Here is an 18,309-nt window from a genome sequence, read left to right as displayed (position 1 = left end):
TATATTGCTAATACGGTGGTGGAATTGATAATTTGAAACTTAAAATCGACTCGTTTGTCATTAGATTCTGGTATTGAGAAGGTTGCTTATGTCAAATTCGCAGGAAGTCAAACAAAGTATATTGTCTCTTGAATTTTACTTCTGGAAGATATAATATCATGGAACAGAATTCGAAAAGTGTTAACTGTTAATGGGAAGAACGTATTCAAAATTTCAGAATGTACCGAAATTAAATAGTCTGTCTTCTTTGATCTTCTTGTTTTTGACAAACATCCGAAGGAACACCGACTCACATGAAAATAAGAATGTGTTAGAAAGGAGAGTTCGTACCCATAGGAATGCCGACATTTTGTTAAAACTTGAGTCTACCTGTAAATTCAACACTTATGTTGTCAATTAAAAAACTTTAGCATACTGATCACTTGTTCCACGGTGTAACATCGTATGCTATTATTTTTATATTCAAGCGGAATTTCAAAGTTAATATTTAGAAAATGTTCAACTCGATCCTTTCAAGGCAAGTTTGTATAGTATTGAAACCCGGATTGTTCCACTGTCTATTCCGGTCTAGTTTCTCCTTTATAACACACAATACATTTCCGCTATTTTTATTTGTAAGTTTTTAATATTTAAAAAGTGTAAAACATCTAAACTGATTGCTAATATCTTCGGAATGAATAAATACTATTTAAAATTTGCATAACCATAACTTAAAAATGTTGTCACACAGTATATTTTTAAGACACGCGGAGGGTCATCAGTCGATCAGATCAGAAGGTAAAAAAATAAGACAAACAATGAAAAAAATATGTAAAAAATGAAAGCAAATATTATTTCACTTGTAAAATCAGTGTCAATATCATCTGACAGAAGTGATCTTAAGTCAAAAATCAAGTTTTAATAACAATAACTTTGTTTGAAACAATTAGTCCAAATAACTATGACGTCTTGAAATGCTATTATATTTTTTTCTGACACCTTCTACAATTTTGCAGCCACCATCAACGAACTGATTATTTTGCCACTTTCGATGTAAGGTGTCAAAGAAAAAAAATATAATAGCCTTTCAAGACATCATTATATAAATAACACTTAGCGGTGAGGGTGATAGAGCAGATTGTTACCCCAAAAAAACATTGTCATCTGCGGCGAAGTTTGACAATGCTTTTTCGAGGGGTAACAATCTGCTCTATCACCCTCTCAGCTATGTGTTATTTAATTATTATACTGAATGTCCTATCATTATGGTCTTTGACAGATTTATTTCATTTTAAAAGTATTTCCTATGACATCGTGTACATAACAACGTTCCTGGGTAATAGAAAAAAACCTCAAATGAGGCAAGATTTTTTATATTTTTTTATTTTGCCAGTCAAATACTAAGATCTGAGCAAAAACACAGAACTTAAGCATTGTATTAATTACTTGATGTAAATTCATTTTATTGTCCTTTAAATTATCGATTTTGATTGTCCATACCAGAGTGTGACATTAAAAAAAATTGTTATCCGCTCAGCCATGTGATAGAATAAATTAACACCCTTGTGTAAGCCAATCAAAATATGGCATTTTAACATGAAGTAAAATAACATTATTTGGACTATGAAACAACAAATGAACAATAAGCAAATTTGCAGAAGCAGTTACCTGGGTGGTAGGAGGGGTGCTGATCCCCAAATCATGGCTGAAAAACACAAAATCCAGAAGTCCCAAATTTAAATAGATTTAAATCCTGACATCATCAAATTTATAAAAAGAATTCCAGGATCCTGAAAAGAGTTTATAATACAGATATTTTTTTCTATTCCTGAGCTTAAAACACCTGATCCTGGAGTCTCAATAAAGGATCCCCCTCTTTTGTGCAATAAGATTTATTTGTGTGTTTTTCATTATTAATAGTTATTATAATTTGTGTTTTTCATTATTAATAGTTATTATAATTTCTTTTTAGCTCACCTGGCGTCCGTCACCGCTGTCGTAGTCGCCGTCCGTCGTTAGCTTTTACAAAAATCTTCTCCTCTGAAACTACTGGGCCAAATTAAAGCAAACTTGGCCACAATCATCATTGGGGTATCTAGTTTAAAAAATGTGTCCAGTGACCCGGCCAACCATCCAAGATGGCCGCCATGGCTAAAAATAGAACATAGGGGTAAAATGCAGTTTTTGGCTTATAACTCAAAAACCAAAGCATTTAGGGCAAATCTGACATCGGGTAAAATTGTTTATCAGGTCCAGATCTATCTGCCCTGAAATTTTCAGATGTTTCAGACAACCCATTGTTGGGTTGCTGCCCCTGATTTGGTAATTTTAAGGAAATTTTGCTGGTTATTATCTTGAATATTATAATAGATAGAAATAAACTGTAAACAGCAATAATGTTCAGAAAAGAAAGATTTACAAATAAGTCAACATGACCAAAATGGTCAGTTGACCCCTTTAGGAGTTATTGCCCTTTATAGTCAATTTTTAACCATTTTTCGTAAATCTTTGTAATCTTTTACAAAAATCTTCTCCTCTGAAACTACTGGACCAAATGAATCCAAACTTGGCCACAATCATCTTTGGGGTAATTTATTTGAAAAATGTGTCCGAACAGCAATTATGTACAGTAAAGCGATACCTTAAAATTAGTCAACATGATCAAAATGGTAAATTGACCCCTAAGGAGTTATTGTCCTTTATAGTCAATTTTTAACAATTTTCATAAAATTTGTAAATTTTTACTAACATTTTCCACTAAAACTACTGGGCCAAGTTCACTATAGATAGAGATAATTGTTAGCAGCAAGAATGTACAGTAAAGTAAGATTTACAAACACATTACCATCACCAAAACACAAAGTTGTCATGAATCCATCTGCGTCCTTTGTTTACTATTCACATAGACCAAGGTGAGCGACACAGGCTCTTTAGAGCCTCTAGTTTGTTGTTGTTGACAAGGCCTCTTCTTTGAAATTATGAAGCCAGCTTTTATTAATGACAATCATGCATATAAATAAATATCATTTACTTTTTTGACGATTTCCCTTTCCTTTCTTGACAATACCATTAATAAAAAAAAAAAAATCATTGATACATTGTACATGAAATCAAATTGCAAATATTTATAAAAAAAAATGACAAAGTCTATAACCTAACCAGCTCAACATGCTCATAGAAAATTATATAATGATAATTTAAACATTATCTTTTTTTAGAAGGAAGATGGACAAAAAAAGAAAATGGGGAGACTTACCGTCTGTTCCTGATGTAGATGCTGGAATAGCTGCAGTAGAGCGTGAACAACTGACTAAACTACGACCTATAGAAGTGGAGGGACCAAGACTACACCAGCCATCTTCTAGACATTGTCCTCCTACTAATGAGTAAATTTCTAAAACACCAGGTTTAATCATGTTAATCCACCATTTTCTGCATAATAAGATGCCTGTATGAAGTCAGGAATATGATAGTTGTTGACTATTCATTTGATATGTTTTAGCCTCTGTTTTTGCCATTTTATTAGGGACTTTTTGTTTTGAATTTTCTTCAGAGTTTAGCTTTTTGTTTGTTTTACTTCTTAATATTTTATCTATGATAAATGATTGTGGGACAATGTCAAATGTGATAGTCACAATTGCTACATGTATTGAATATAATGAGCATAATTGATGAAACAGTCTTATGCATAAAAATGTATTGTCACTCCTATTTATGCTAAGTAAAATAAAAACAAAGTAATACATAGTAATGGCTAAATTAAATGATTCACTCTTTACTTATTGATCAGTCAGGGCTTTACTTAAACAAGTAACTTTTTTTTAGTTACTGTATATAGATAAATTTTGTTGTTAAAAAATATAAATTACTCAATATAGTTATTTTAAATTTCAATAGAAGCAGGGACTAAATGTAGTTTTCTTGAATTTTTACATCATTTTATATCATAAATTTAAGAATTTGTTAGATTTGAGAGGAGATTAGACATAAAGGGTTACTTTAAAAATAATGACAAAAATGTTACTTGAATAAGTTATTTTGATATAGGAAGATGTGGTGTGAGTGCCAATGAGACAACTCTCCATCCAAATAACAATTTAAAAATTAAACCATTATAGGTTAAAGTACAGCCTTCAACACGGAGCCTTGGCGCCTTGTACATCTTTGAAAAAATTAGTAATAACACTTATTTAAGGAACATATGTAATTGTTTTGGGTTACAAATTATAAATAACTTCAAGTCTTAATTAATTCATAAGTTTCTATCTATTTATATCTGTCTACCTTCAAGATTTTGAAGGAAAAAGATATTCAAATAGTCCCAAGAGACCGATCTTTGACCAAGAAGCATTGATACCAAAAATAAGTGCATCAGAAAAGCCATTAGTGTTTCAGAAGGATTAGATTTTAAATTTCATGGGAAAAATAACCAGATGACCGTAATTTTTTTTTAAAACTAGTAAAATTTGTATAATTGGTCATCTATAAAAATAACATTTAGAAAAGTTACTTACATAAGTAATTTTTTAAATAGCCTCGTTTTCAACATTACATATATAGGTAATTAAAAAAGTTACTTGTTTAAGTAATGCCCCTGACTGTTGATGTTTTTTACCACAAAAAAAGAAGTTAAGCAATAACTGTCACATCCTAGTTTAAATACTATTCCATCAGTCTTTTAAATAAACACATCTCAAGTACATGAACATTTAATTTTTTATGCCCCATAAGAAAGAAGAGGGGCATTATGTTTTCTGTTCTGTGCCACCGTTTGTCTGTCCGTGCGTCCGTTCGCCCCACTTCAGGTTAAAGTTTTTGGTCAGGGTAGTTTTTGATGGAGCTGAAGTCTAATCAACTTGAAACTTAGTACACTTGTTGCTTATGATATGATCTTTCTAATTTTTAAGCCAAATTAGACTTTTGGCCCCAATTTCACCGTCCACTGAACATAGAAAATGAAAGTGGCAGTTACAGGTTAAAGTTTTTGGTTAAGGTAGTTTTTGATAAAGGTGAAGTCCATTTAACTTGAAACTTAGTACACTTGTTGCTTATGTCATGATATGATCTTTCTAATTTTAATGCCAAATTAGATTTTCACCCAATTTCAAGGTCCATTGAACATGGAAAATGATAGTGCGAGTGGGGCATCCGTGTATTTAGGACACATTCTTGTTAAAAAAATGTCATAAGCATTGACTCATCTGTCAGATTTTCTGTTCCAAAATTAATTTTGCACACATTAAATTACAGTCCACTACCTGCAGAAAGATTTGAACTGGATCCTCTAACAGCTTATACTATCAGATTGGTTCAGCATTCAAAGAAAGTACGACTATTGATCAGTAATTTACAAACGGCAAACCAGGAAAACGTAAGGATATGTTTATACCATACATAGTGAATATGACTTTGAATTGCTGTTAATTATCTCGACAGAAATTTTGCCCTTTTGGATATGTAGAATTTGAATCATCCCTAGTCAATAAAAGAGATTAATTTTAGTTCAAAAATGAAGCTATTTCTAATGTTTGGTTGGATATCATGGATAAAAAGGCCACAAAAAAAGATATTGTGTCATGTACAACTTGGATGATAGTTAAAGTCTATGCAAACTTTACTTTCCTTCATTTTATACATTAATTATTCTGATTTAGGTCCAGACCCAATTAACTTCATGTATATTAAATCATAGATAAGTGGAATTTTGTCAATGTTTATATATAAGATAGTGAAAAGGGTTGTTCAAAACCTGAGTCACCTCAACCTATATGTAAGAATGACTTGTGTTAGCTAAAACTAAAATATTTTGTACCTAAGCATAAGTTATGAAATTACTTGGCAAGATGATGACTGTACATTACTTGTTATGGTTTCTGTTCTGTATTACCCGTATGCATTAAAAAAACTATTTTATTTAGAAAATGATTTTGGTTTGATGCATTTTTTTATTTCCAAAAATTAACAGTTATGAATGAATAATACAATTTTAATTTTTGTCAATAATCATTTACAAATGTATTTTAGAGAAATGGAGATACAGATATCCAGTACCCTACAGCTCCCCCTATACCAGAATATTCTGGTCCTCAATTAAAAAATAACAAATTTGGACATTTACCATTTGTTTCTAAAGATTATGCAAGGTATTTGATAAAAAGATTTGACTGTGGATGCATTATTATTTGTGGTAGACCAATCATCAATGATTTTTCGTAGGAACAGGTGAACCAAGAACCAAAAATTAATATCCTACCAAGTACAAAAAGTCTATAGCGTTATATAGTTAAAAAATGCTTGTAAACAGAATTATGTAAAATCTTAACCATGAAATTAATTATCCAAGAAAAGATTATTTTTTTTCAAATCTGTAAAACTTGGCACCCACACATATCATGTATATATATGAATCCAAACTAGCCAAACTGCAAGTTTTCTCATGTTTACAGAAATATGTTTGCTGCCAAAAACTCATAAAAAGAAGAGTTAATTTTTTCCATAGTTAATGGAAAATAAGATGATGCAAAAATAGCTTTGTTTGCTAATTTTAAAAATTAAAACAAAAATTTGAAGAAAAAGAGGATAATTTGTTGGGAACAAAATTTCTCTTGATCATGTTGTAATAATATAAAAATAACTAGAAAATAAATATATTTTGTCAGAAAGATGCTTAAAATTTTATCAAAATACCATACATATTGGACAGTACTACAAACTACACCAATCACCAACTCCTGACTTATTCTGATAATATAGACCATAAACAAAGACAAAAGCACATGATCCATATAACGTTTCAGAGTATAAGAACAAGGAGATGTGATAGAATTGCCAATGATACAACTATACACCAGAAACAAATTGAAAATGATTTATGCAGGTCTACTTGGAATGATACTGAAATATAAAATGTTACATGTAATATAATTCTATTTTGAGGAAATGGGCATTTTTAAACGTTTTAAATGGGCAGGACTACAATCGAATAAATTTGTAAATCAAGGACATTATCATGGAATAAAGTTCATGAATAAAAAAAAAATCTTACTTTTCAGTGATTTTGTAAAAGGAAAAGGGGAGCCTCCCCCTGTGTTAGATGATATAACTTGCAGACGTCTTGTTCAAAGATCTGTGGCAGCCATATTTGCTCATTTAGGATTTGATAGTAAGATCAATTATTGATTTAATTTTTTTTTAAACACCTTGTGGTCATATTTATATCATCTGAAATATCACAATCATCAAAAGGACCTTAAGAGATACATTTTTGCAGCTACTTCTGATCAAGCAAATAAAACATCATGTTTTAATATTACTGTAGTTAGAAACTGTGGATGCACTTATTTTTTTCGTGGATTGAAGAAAACTTGTATTTTGGTGGATATTAAATTTCATGGTTTTGGCAAAATCTGCATACATTTCTTTAGAAAATTCTTTGAACATAAAAATTTGTAGTTCCCCTGTACCCACCAAATCAACAAAAATTGATATCTAACAAAATTTCACAGTAGAGGAGGTGCATACAACAATGAGTTTTAAAGTTTTAAAAAATAAAAATAATTGCAGTGCGTGTATTTAAAGTAACATAAAATTCTGTAAAATATAAGCACATTTTTATTTTTGTTTCAGATTGTAATGAATCAGTATTAGATACATTATCGTGTGTTTTACATGAGTTTTACCTCCAGTTCACTACTCATCTCAGATCAGCAGTCGACAGTAAATTATTACATGGACATGCTGGTTTTCCTGTAAGTTGTAAAAAATCTCTAAACCCTGTCAAATTTTTAGAAAGAATGAAGTAAAATAATAACAGATTATCCCTGAAAAACAAATATACACATAATATAAAAAACAGTGGTTTTAAAGGATTTTTTTCAATCCGGTACATTTGGCAAATCATAAAATTACTGCAGGCTAACTTTTAGAAGTACATTAATAACTTATAAACTAACCAAAACAGTTTAACAGTACTAGGAAAACTATCATTCCATAAAAGAAAAAGACATACTAATTATATAAATTACAGCAGACCATACAGTAGGGTTTTATTTTACTGTAAAAGTAGAAATTATAACATGCATTTATTATTGTGATTTTTGAAGAATGAACAATAATGCAAATTTTATTATTAGAATTTTAGGGAAAGCAACATGGATATATGTACAAGATATGAGAATGCAAGTTCTTATTATTGTGATACCCAGGGAGTTGCATCATTCCCATTAATAAATTCTGAACTGACAATATTGTTGTTCTTCAGTACATCATCCTATTGCTATTGACTTCTTCACACTTCCACATCATTTGAAATAATACCACTTCACCAAATTTTTATGCCCCACCTACGATAGTAGAGGGGCATTATGTTTTCTGGTCTGTGCGTCCGTTCGTTCATTCGTCCGTCTGTCCGTCCGTCTGTTACACTTCAGGTTAAAGTTTTTGGTCAAGGTAGTTTTTGATGAAGTTGAAGACCAATCAACTAGAAACTTAGTATACATGTTCCCTTTGATAAGATCATTTTAATTTTAATGCCAAATTAGAGAATTTATTCCAATTTCACGGTCAAGTAAACATAGAAAATGATAGTGCGAGTGGGGCATCCGTGTACTGTGGACACATTCTTGTTATATTGTATTTTCAGGATCTTATAGAACAAGTTTTCCATGAAATGAAATTAGGCAGTGTTACAAACTTAAATGACTATTATCAATCAAGAATTATAAACTACAGCAAAAATATGGAACATACGTGTCAACAGCTAATGCAAGAGTACGAGAAATTAATGCAACCTGTGACACAGAAAACTCCTGACACAGTACCTGTTATAAGGTAAATAATTTATATATATGATTTAAACTGGATTTTTGTGACAAAAATGTCGGTTATAGATTTGGGGATGCTCGGCGGTCGGGCGGCTGGGCGGTCTGGCGGGCGGCAATCAAATGTTGTCCGTGCATTAACTCATGAACCCTTCAACCAAAGCTTTTAAAATTTTTATATGTTGTTACTGACAACCAAATGAAGGTCAAGTTCAATAATGGCGATTTTGACTTTTACTGATCAGGAGTTATGGTTCTTGAAAGATTGAAAAATGGAGTTTCCAGTCCTGTCCGTGCATTTACGCATGAACTGTTCTACCAAAGCTTCCCATATTTTCATATGTTGTTACTGGTGACAAAATGGAGGTCAAGTTCAATAATGACGATTTTGACTTTTACCGTTCAGGAGTTTATTGTTCTTAAAAGATCGTAAAATGGCGTTTCCAGTCGTGTCCGTGCATTTACGCATGAACTGTTCTACCAAAGCTTCCCAAATTTTAATATGTTCATACTGATGACTAAATGGAGGTCAAGTTCAATAATGACGATTTTGACTTTTACTGCTCAGGAGTTAGTTCTTGAAAGATTGAAAAATGGTGTTTTCAGTTGTGTCCGTGCATTTTCTCATGAACCATTCAACCAAAGCTTTTCAAATGTTAATATGTTGTTACTGATGACGAAATAGAGGTCAAGTTCAATAATGACGATTTTGACTTTTACCGTTCAGGAGTTATGGTTCTTGAAAGATCATAAAATGGTGTTTCCATTCACGTTGTTGCATTTACTCACGAACCATTCAATCTAAGCTTTTCAAATTTTAATATGTTGATACTGATGACAAAATGGAGGTCAAATTTGATTTTGATGATTTTCACTTTCACTAATCATCAGTAATGGTTCTTGTGATATTGCCAGGACACAAATAAATGTTAATAAATCCGGTTTGCTGTCGTTGTGACAGCCTCTTGTTATTTATTTATCAGAGATAATAGTTTTGAGGGCTATTCTGTTAGAATTTATGTGGAAGGGAAGTAAAGGGACTTTCAAAATATCCCTACACCAAAGAAACATTTTTTTAGATAATTTGCATAATGGTAATAGATGCATACAGAAAAGACTCATGACCCACATTCAATAATAATACTTCCCTTCCTTTCCTCCCACATACATTTTAATGAAATAATATTATCTCTGATATGAGATATTCAAACAATATATACATAGATATAAGAGGATGTGGTATGAGTGCCAATGAGACAACTCTCCATCCAAGTCACAATTTGTCAAAGTAAACCAGTTTAGGTCAAAGTACAGTCTTTAACACAGAGCCTTTGCTCACACCAAACAGCAAACAATACAATGCCCCAAAATGACTAGTGTAAAACCATTCAAAAGGGAAAACCAACAGCCTTATCTATATAAAATGAGAAGCATTTATGAACCACATCAACAAACGACAGGTTCCTGATAAATATGTATGTTTTGTTTATTATTTATTTGCCATTTTTAAGGAAGTATCCTGTACTCAGTTGGTTACTATTTTATCATATGTGTTTGCCATTCAACGCTGTAGTTTTCTAAGGATTGGTGCCTTATCAAAATTCATATTTTTTTTTCCTTTAATTTATAAATAAAAGGATTTGCAGTATAAACTCTACACATCTATGAGACAGCAATCATCACACACAGTTTTATCAAAACTAGACGTTCTTGCTTCAAGGTGTATTGTGAAGTCATTACATCTGTTGCTTTAAATTGTTTTTTCTTCAGGATAAAAGAAGAACCCAGTTCAGAGATTCAGTTTCCTGTGTTTGATGAAAATGATGACATTACAGATGAACATTTATTACAATTAGAGGGTAAAGGTCACATAACATTTATCTTTTGTGCATCAATTTTATACAAATGAATATTTAATTAATGGAAAAAGTTTCCACTTAACCTCAGTTATTGTATCCAAGAATATTTTTTTTTATACATGATGGGCAGGTGGTTTAAGTAATAATTATATTATTTTCTTTCGTTAAGCAATTACAGATGATTAAATTTATACAATATGAATATTCTATAGACAACATACAGCATAATAAAACATGTATAGACAATTATAAAATAATTAATGAATGATGCAGAGAATGTCATACAACTATAATAAACAAATATATGATTTATACAGGAAAAAACACCATTTTGTGGTTAAAAACTAAAGAAAATGATAGAATTGTTAAATACTTAAGAAGATATCTTTCAGAAAATGCTTTGAGAATTTCTAAAGAAAAGATAGGGTCACCGTGATTTTTTTCCAGCTAAAATACAAAATAGAAAAATTCCATGTAGAATCAAACAGAAAATGCACTATTTAAGAGTTACCTCCCCTTCAAATGGCAATTTAAAAAAAATAAAAACAAACAAAAATTATCATAATTTGCAAAAATATTAATATTTATAAGTTATATTCTTATAAATTGGTTCTTTTAAATGAAATTTCTTATAAAAGTCATAAGAAACGAGTGACCAGTGAAAAATAATGTCCTTCCAATTCTTGAACCAATGCATACAAACATCATAAACTTAGTCTTCTGTGCTCGAATTTATCATTTTTTTCATGTAAATTTCGTGTAATCTTCAATTAGTTTTTTCAATCGGTCAGTGTTGTTGTGAAAATATGGCAGGTAATTCAAGTTCGTGTTTTGAAGCCGAAGTTTAACGATTGTCACCTGTTTGTCAACAATTGACAAAAAATAAACAAAAAAGCATGTTAGTTGAGCACGTGTTCAACATGTGAATTCAGTTAATAGTTTATTTTAAGGACATCCATGCGTATTGTGGTCATCGGATTTTTACAAGATGGGTCACACTGAGGTCATCTTGCATACTGAAAATATGTCGGGGGAATTGCTTGCTGGAAGGAAGCAATTCAAATAAAGTAAACTTCTTCTTAATATGAATAAATTAAAGAATTTTCTTCAGAAAAAAGTATATGTACAGTTTTATAATGAAAACTATCCAATGAGTTATAAAAAACATATGGATTAATTTTTTTTTGATTTGAGGTTTCTTATGACTTTAAATATCTGCATTCCTGCATCAAATTTTGCTAACATGATAGAAAATCTGGACCTTTGGTTCCCTGTTTTTTTACAATCCAAGATGGAGGAAGACACCCATACCACCTTAAAATGAAATGACACTCATGTTCAATGATAATTTTGTTACACATACAAGACATAGAAATCTGACATTTTGTCTATGACGCCTTCAATAAAAACAATTTATCTTTCAGGTTTAAGTGGATTTGAGATAACAGTAGAACATGAGCCTACAGTTGGACTTACTACTGAATCAGATTCAAAATGGACAGTCATTAAAATTGAACCACCAGAAAACAAGCAAGTAAAACATTGTGGTTTTTATAGGCAGACAATCATGTAGATGCATTAGATGAGCAAGAAAAACACTCAAGAATTATTTTTTTTTTATATAAATTAGTTACTCTTTATATATACATAAAGCATTACAATTTAATTTTTTAAGTTGTAAATTCATGCTTATATCATATCTACATTTGAACATCGTTGTGTCGAAATCAGTTGTGTGGAAAACTCAAATGAGTCAAAGTATTTCTCAGTCCCGGTAAAATTCCAAATTGGTTAAAGCATAATTAACCCTGATGCCTGGCATCTGTACTTGTGTGTTTAGTTATTAGGAAGGGCCAAACAATGAAGATTGAATACACAATCATAAATTGTCATATCGAAAAAAAGTCAAACAGTTCATAGTATCTAGTTCATGCAAATCTCATACTGTACTTAATGCATTCTCAATTTAAAACAACTCATACGACCTCGGATGGGTTAAACACATTGGTCCAGTCGGTTCAACTTCGACACAACAATTTTTGACTGTAAATAAAGATTCTACTTTTGATATACCGGTAGTAATAGAAAGTTAGTATGTATGATATGTTACTTTAATTCTTGTGACTTAATTTTTATAAAAACAATTTCTGTTTTTTTCAGACTTATATCTTTAGATTCATATGATGAGCAAGGTAGTATTAAAAGTCAGCCTCCACAAACGCCGTCACACAGTGATGGTGGCGACAGTATAGCAGATCCTGCATCTGTACCTGTGTCAGATATCATGTCCCCTCCTTCAGAACCACCTAAACTCAAGAAAAGGTACGTAATGTCAATATACTGTGGATTTATTAGTATTTTTTGGATACCAATTATCGTGGAATTTTTGGGCACAGGAGAACCACAAACTTAAATGTTCAACAAATTACACATTTTCTTAAAAAATATATGCAGACTGCCAAAACCATGAAATTAAGTATCCACAAATATGCAAGTTTTCTTCAAACAACTAAAATAAATTATTCCACAGTGTAACATAAAAAATCAGGCCATTTCCCTCATTCTACATATAGAGAAGTTTGGAAAAGCAAATTCAAATGAACTGACACAGATGCAAATTATAATTCAATATAGTACGCACATCATCATATCACCTCTTTAAATATACCAAAACACAAAGAAAATGTAGACTTCTGATACTTTGGATAAGCATGGAGTTCCTTTCTGCTAACCTTTATCACATCAGTTTACCCCATTGCACCTTAAACTAGTAAATGTTTCATAAAAATCTAGAATATTGCCTTATTACAAATACTTTTCCTTATTACTTATACTGAAAATACTGATATTATTGCAAGCAGTCAATATTGCGATTTTTTAAGGACAGACAAAGTTTTATTATTGCAACTTCAAGAATATTTACCTCACAAAAATGTATTAGGTAAGTAAGTTAGTAAGTAAATAGTTTATTATACGTTTCAGAATGTAAGTTATTATTGTGAATCTCACCCAGTCACATTTTTCAAACAATAAAAACCTCTCAATTATTTCTGAATTTATAGTACTTTGTCTTAACAGACAATATCAAAGATCTTTAATGAACTCCAAAACTTTTATCAACAAAACATAAAGATACTGTATTGATATTGAGTAGCTCTGACCTATTTTCAGTACTTGGGCATTCAAAAAAATTATTTATAAAATTGAGAATGGAAATGAGGATTGTGTATATTTTTAAAAGAGACAGGTGGTCTTCAGCTAGCCCTTAAGCTAAAATGGGTTTACATCCATTGTTAAGAAACTTCAGATATATAAATACATTTGAACAATACAACTTTGTTATACAATGCATTGCAGTTCAGCAATAGTTGGTTCACAATAGCCCATGCTATGAACTATGCATTGACATCTTTTCTTATAACAAAAACCGCACCCTGAATATAAATTAAGGTGTACCCAATACTTTCATTAAAATTAATTAGGCTCATTTCATTTTCATAAAATTTGGACAAAGTATTTACTTTCACCCTTTAACTAAAATATAAAAATTTCAAAAATTTTGAACCAACCATTTTATCCGAAAAAATACACTGGTTATATAGCAGTTTAACAAACACCAGTTTTGATCATTGAGAAGCTTAATATTCACTTTACAACACAACATAATTAAAACATTTAGCTGACTTTACAGAGTTATCTTCCTGTAGTGTTATGTACCACCTTAATCAACCAATGAAAAAGAAATAATATGGTGAAATGATTAATGACACAAAATCACAACGAACACTTGATATAACCAAGTGTAAAGGATTAGGGCTTTTATTGCTGTTCTTCATTTCAAAGTTTCTGTGAGATTTTGGTATTGGTATCACGTTGGCGTCGTCGTCATCGTCCGAAAGCTTTTAGTTTTCGCACTCTAACTTAGTAAAAGTGAATAGAAATCAATTTTTAACACAAGGTTTATGACCACAAAAGGAAGGTTGGGATTGATTTTGGGAGTTTTGGTCCCAACATATTAGGAATTAGGGGCCAAAAAGGGCCCAAACAAGCATTTTCTTGGTTTTCGCACTATAACTTTAGTTTAAGTAAATAGAAATCTATGAAATTTTGACACAAGTTTATGACCACAAAAGAAAGGTTGGGATTGATTTTGGGAGTTTTGGTTCCAACAGTTTAGGAATAAGGGGCCAAAAAAGGGCCCAAATAAGCATTTTTCTTGGTTTTCGCACCATTCCTTTAGAATAAATCAATGGAAATCTATGAAATTTGAACACAAGGTTTATGTCCATAAAAGGTAGGTTGGGATTGATTTTGGGAGTTTTGGTCCCAGCAGTTTAGGAATAAGGGTCCCAAAGGGTCCTAAATTAAACTTTGTTTGATTTCATCAAAAATTGAATAATTGTGGTTCTTTGATATGCTGAAGCTAACTGTGTATGTAGATTCTTAATTTTTGGTCCCGTTTTCAAATTGGTCTTCATTAAGGTCCAAAGGCTCCAAAATTTAACTTAGTTTGATTTTAACAAAAATTGAATCATTGGGGTTCTTTGATATGCTGAATCTAAGAATGTACTTAGATTTTTTATTATTGGCCCAGTTTTCAAGTTGGTCCAAATCGGGGTCCAAAATTAAACTTTGTTTGATTTCATCAAAAATTTAATAATTGGGGTTCTTTGATATGCCAAATCTAACTGTGTATGTAGATTCTTAATTTTTGGTCCCGTTTTCAAATTGGTCTTCATTAAAGTCCAAAGGATCCAAAATTAAACTAAGTTTGATTTTAACAAAAATTGAATTCTTGGGCTTCTTTGATTTGCTGAATCTAAACATGTACTTAGATTTTTGATTATGGGCCCAGTTTTCAAGTTGGTCCAAATCAGGATCCAAAATTATTATACTAAGTATTGTGCAATAACAAGAAATTTTCAATTGCACAGTATTCAGCAATAACAAGAAATCTTCAACTGCGCAGTATTGTGCAATAGCAAGAAATTTTCAATTGCACAGTATTGCGCAATAGCAAGAAATCTTCAATTGCACAGTATTGTGCAATAGCAAGTATTTTGAATTGCACAGTATTGCACAATAGCAAGAAATATCTAATTGCACAATATTGTGCAATAGCAAGAAATTTTCAATTGGAGTTCTCTTTCTTTGTCCAGAATAGTAGATGAATCAACTTAAATCATTGCTTTATACAATATACAATGTATATTCACTTTTACTACCATCTGATAAATTAAAACAATCTTTACCATTCAGTGATAACAAGCACTTTTACACACTTTACATTTTAATATTTTATGCTGTATTTAAATGAGTAGTTACTGTTGCAAACTCCATTAGTAATTTGAATTGAGATCAGTTTTGGAAAAAGGGAAAGGGGAATGTGAAAAAAAATTGGGGGGGGGTTCAATTTTTCTCATTTCAGATTTCATAAATAAAAAGAAAATTTTTTTCAATCATTTTTTTGAAAGAATTAATATTCAACAGCATAGTGAATTGCTCAAAGGCAAAAAAAAATTAAGTTCATTAAACCACATTCATTCTGTGTCAGAAACCTTTGCTGTGTCAACTATTTAATCACAATCCAAATTTAGAGCTGAATCCAGCTTGAATGTTGTGTCCATACTTGCCCCAACCATTCAGGGTTCAACCTCTGCGGTCGTATAAAGCTGCCCCCCTGTGGAGCATCTGGTTTAAAGGAGTAGGTCCGGTAAGACCCCTTTTTGGCCCCAAAATATGGCAGTTTTACAAAATTGTTAAAATGTAAATTTTTAGTTATTTATTGGACAGTTGAATGCTTCTGCTACATGAATATGGGCTGTTTTTGACAATACAATGCACAAATATCGGGTTGTAGCACCATTAAGTCATGCTAAATTACTGAAATCTTTAAAATTCTATCATTTTAATTAAATTTTAGACGGTTTCCGTGTAAAACGAAAGTGGCCGCATTCTTGTTCATCCATAATATTGAAATGTAAGCTGTATTTTATAATAATACATAACATATATAAAGATTGTGGATGAACACGGATGCGGCCACTTTCATTTTTGACAAAAACCATCTGAAAAGTGACGTTTTTTGACATATTTGAGAGATTTTTCATATTTGAGCTTGAATCGGATCGTTTTTAATGACTTAATTAGTTAAAATCTTTCACAAAAACTAATTGAATCAAGTGAAATAGACACTTAAGTGTTTAAAAAGTGGTCAAAATCTTTCGTCAGATGAAACTGAAATTTGAGGCCAAAATGAGTCCTTACCGGACCTACTCCTTTGTAATTGATCATATTTATACAAATAGAGATGTTTAATATGCATAATAAGTAGACAGCAACCTAACTACACAGTTAAAAACCAAACGTCATCTCAAGGTCAACACATGGTCCTCCATTATAGGCACGTGTTCAGTAAGTGTTTTATGATATCAAAAAAGACAACAGACAATGAATGGCCGTGATAAATCGACTATCTTAATATATACAGCAGAAACCCAACCATAATGTTTGATTCATAAATATTCTGAAATGCTAAGGCTACGTCAATCCTAGATACAATAAGGTAAAAAAATATGTCGTTACTCCATGGTATTTTCAAAATCCTCCAATTCCATAGCAGCATGATGCGAAATTTGATGACACATGTGGTCAAATAGTTCCATTGAGGTCCAATAGTTGGAAACGCTTGCAATATGAAATCATAATGTTGTGTATTTATTTCATACAGTAAATAATAGGTATGATAAATTTATTTCTGAATTTATAGAAAAAATGAAATTGATACTGTTCATCCGTCACTCTCAAATATTATACACTCTCTATTTTAATTTCAGGAAGAAATGAAGCTATGCTGGGATTTTTTCTGAAAGACTATATACAAACTATTTGAAATAGTATGAAGGATCAATGGTGACAAGAAAACACTGTCCATGTTAACCTTCAGCTGTAATGTGCAATAGAGAGAGAAATAAAGTCTGACATCTTGATGTGGAAATGAATATTGTTAGTGTAGTATTGATGCATATATTTTTATTCAAAATATCAATGTTTTTATAGCTATAACTGTGTTGCCTTCAGTGAATGCCAAAAAGGAAAGATTGATTGATTGTTGGTTGCTTTACGTCCAGTGGCAAATATTTCATGCATATTCAGGACGAGAACAAGTTCACAATAACAACACAATAGGTAGGTCTAAAAACACAAAAAGGAAAGACATGTGTTACCTATTTGGTTGAAACGTTGTAATCTTCAATGCCTAATATTTAGAATTTCAAAGGTCAATTTTATTATTAGTGATAACCAAATGTTATGAAACTTATACACAATGCTTATTACTACAAAACACCTGTCAGGTTTGAATTTTGGTGGTGTCACTGTGTCACTATAACCTTTCTAGAGTTTTGCCCCTTTATAAATGAAAAAAATGCTGAATATTTGGTTCTCTTACTTTAGTTTGCCACAACCAAATATTATGAAATTTACCGGTATACACAATGCTTATTACTGCAAAATGTAGATCAAGTTTGAATTTGGATGGTGTCACTTTAACCATTCTAGAGTTATGCCTCTTTACAAATGGAAAAATTGTAGAACTTTCGGTTTCTGTTCTTTAACTTTAGTTTGCTTCAACCAAATGTTAGAAAGTTTAT

The 18,309-nt window shown here is 31.1% G+C and overlaps 1 protein-coding gene across 2 annotated transcripts; it reads left to right on the top strand.

Annotated features, from left to right (window-relative positions):
- The first annotated feature begins 570 nt into the window (after positions 1-570).
- On the top strand, positions 571-17,671 carry LOC134696029 (STAGA complex 65 subunit gamma-like). Of its 2 annotated transcripts, none has more exons than XM_063557578.1 (11): positions 571-614; positions 3,198-3,365; positions 5,230-5,350; positions 6,004-6,122; positions 7,032-7,141; positions 7,606-7,727; positions 8,621-8,808; positions 10,569-10,657; positions 12,082-12,187; positions 12,818-12,979; positions 17,494-17,671. In XM_063557578.1, exons 2-11 carry the CDS (start codon positions 3,205-3,207, stop codon positions 17,501-17,503), a joined length of 1,188 nt encoding a protein of 395 aa, XP_063413648.1. In that variant the 5' UTR covers positions 571-614; positions 3,198-3,204; the 3' UTR covers positions 17,504-17,671. The 2 variants fall into 2 exon arrangements, with proteins under 2 accessions (XP_063413648.1, XP_063413646.1); XM_063557576.1 differs by lacking the exon at positions 571-614 and adding an exon at positions 658-777.
- The last annotated feature ends 638 nt before the right edge of the window (positions 17,672-18,309 follow it).

The sequence above is a fragment of the Mytilus trossulus genome, chromosome 14 (genome assembly GCF_036588685.1).
Source record: "Mytilus trossulus isolate FHL-02 chromosome 14, PNRI_Mtr1.1.1.hap1, whole genome shotgun sequence".
NCBI lineage: Eukaryota > Metazoa > Mollusca > Bivalvia > Mytilida > Mytilidae > Mytilus > Mytilus trossulus.
The sequence above is the reverse complement of the archived record's forward strand: the minus strand, read 5'-3'. Positions and strand labels throughout refer to the sequence as shown.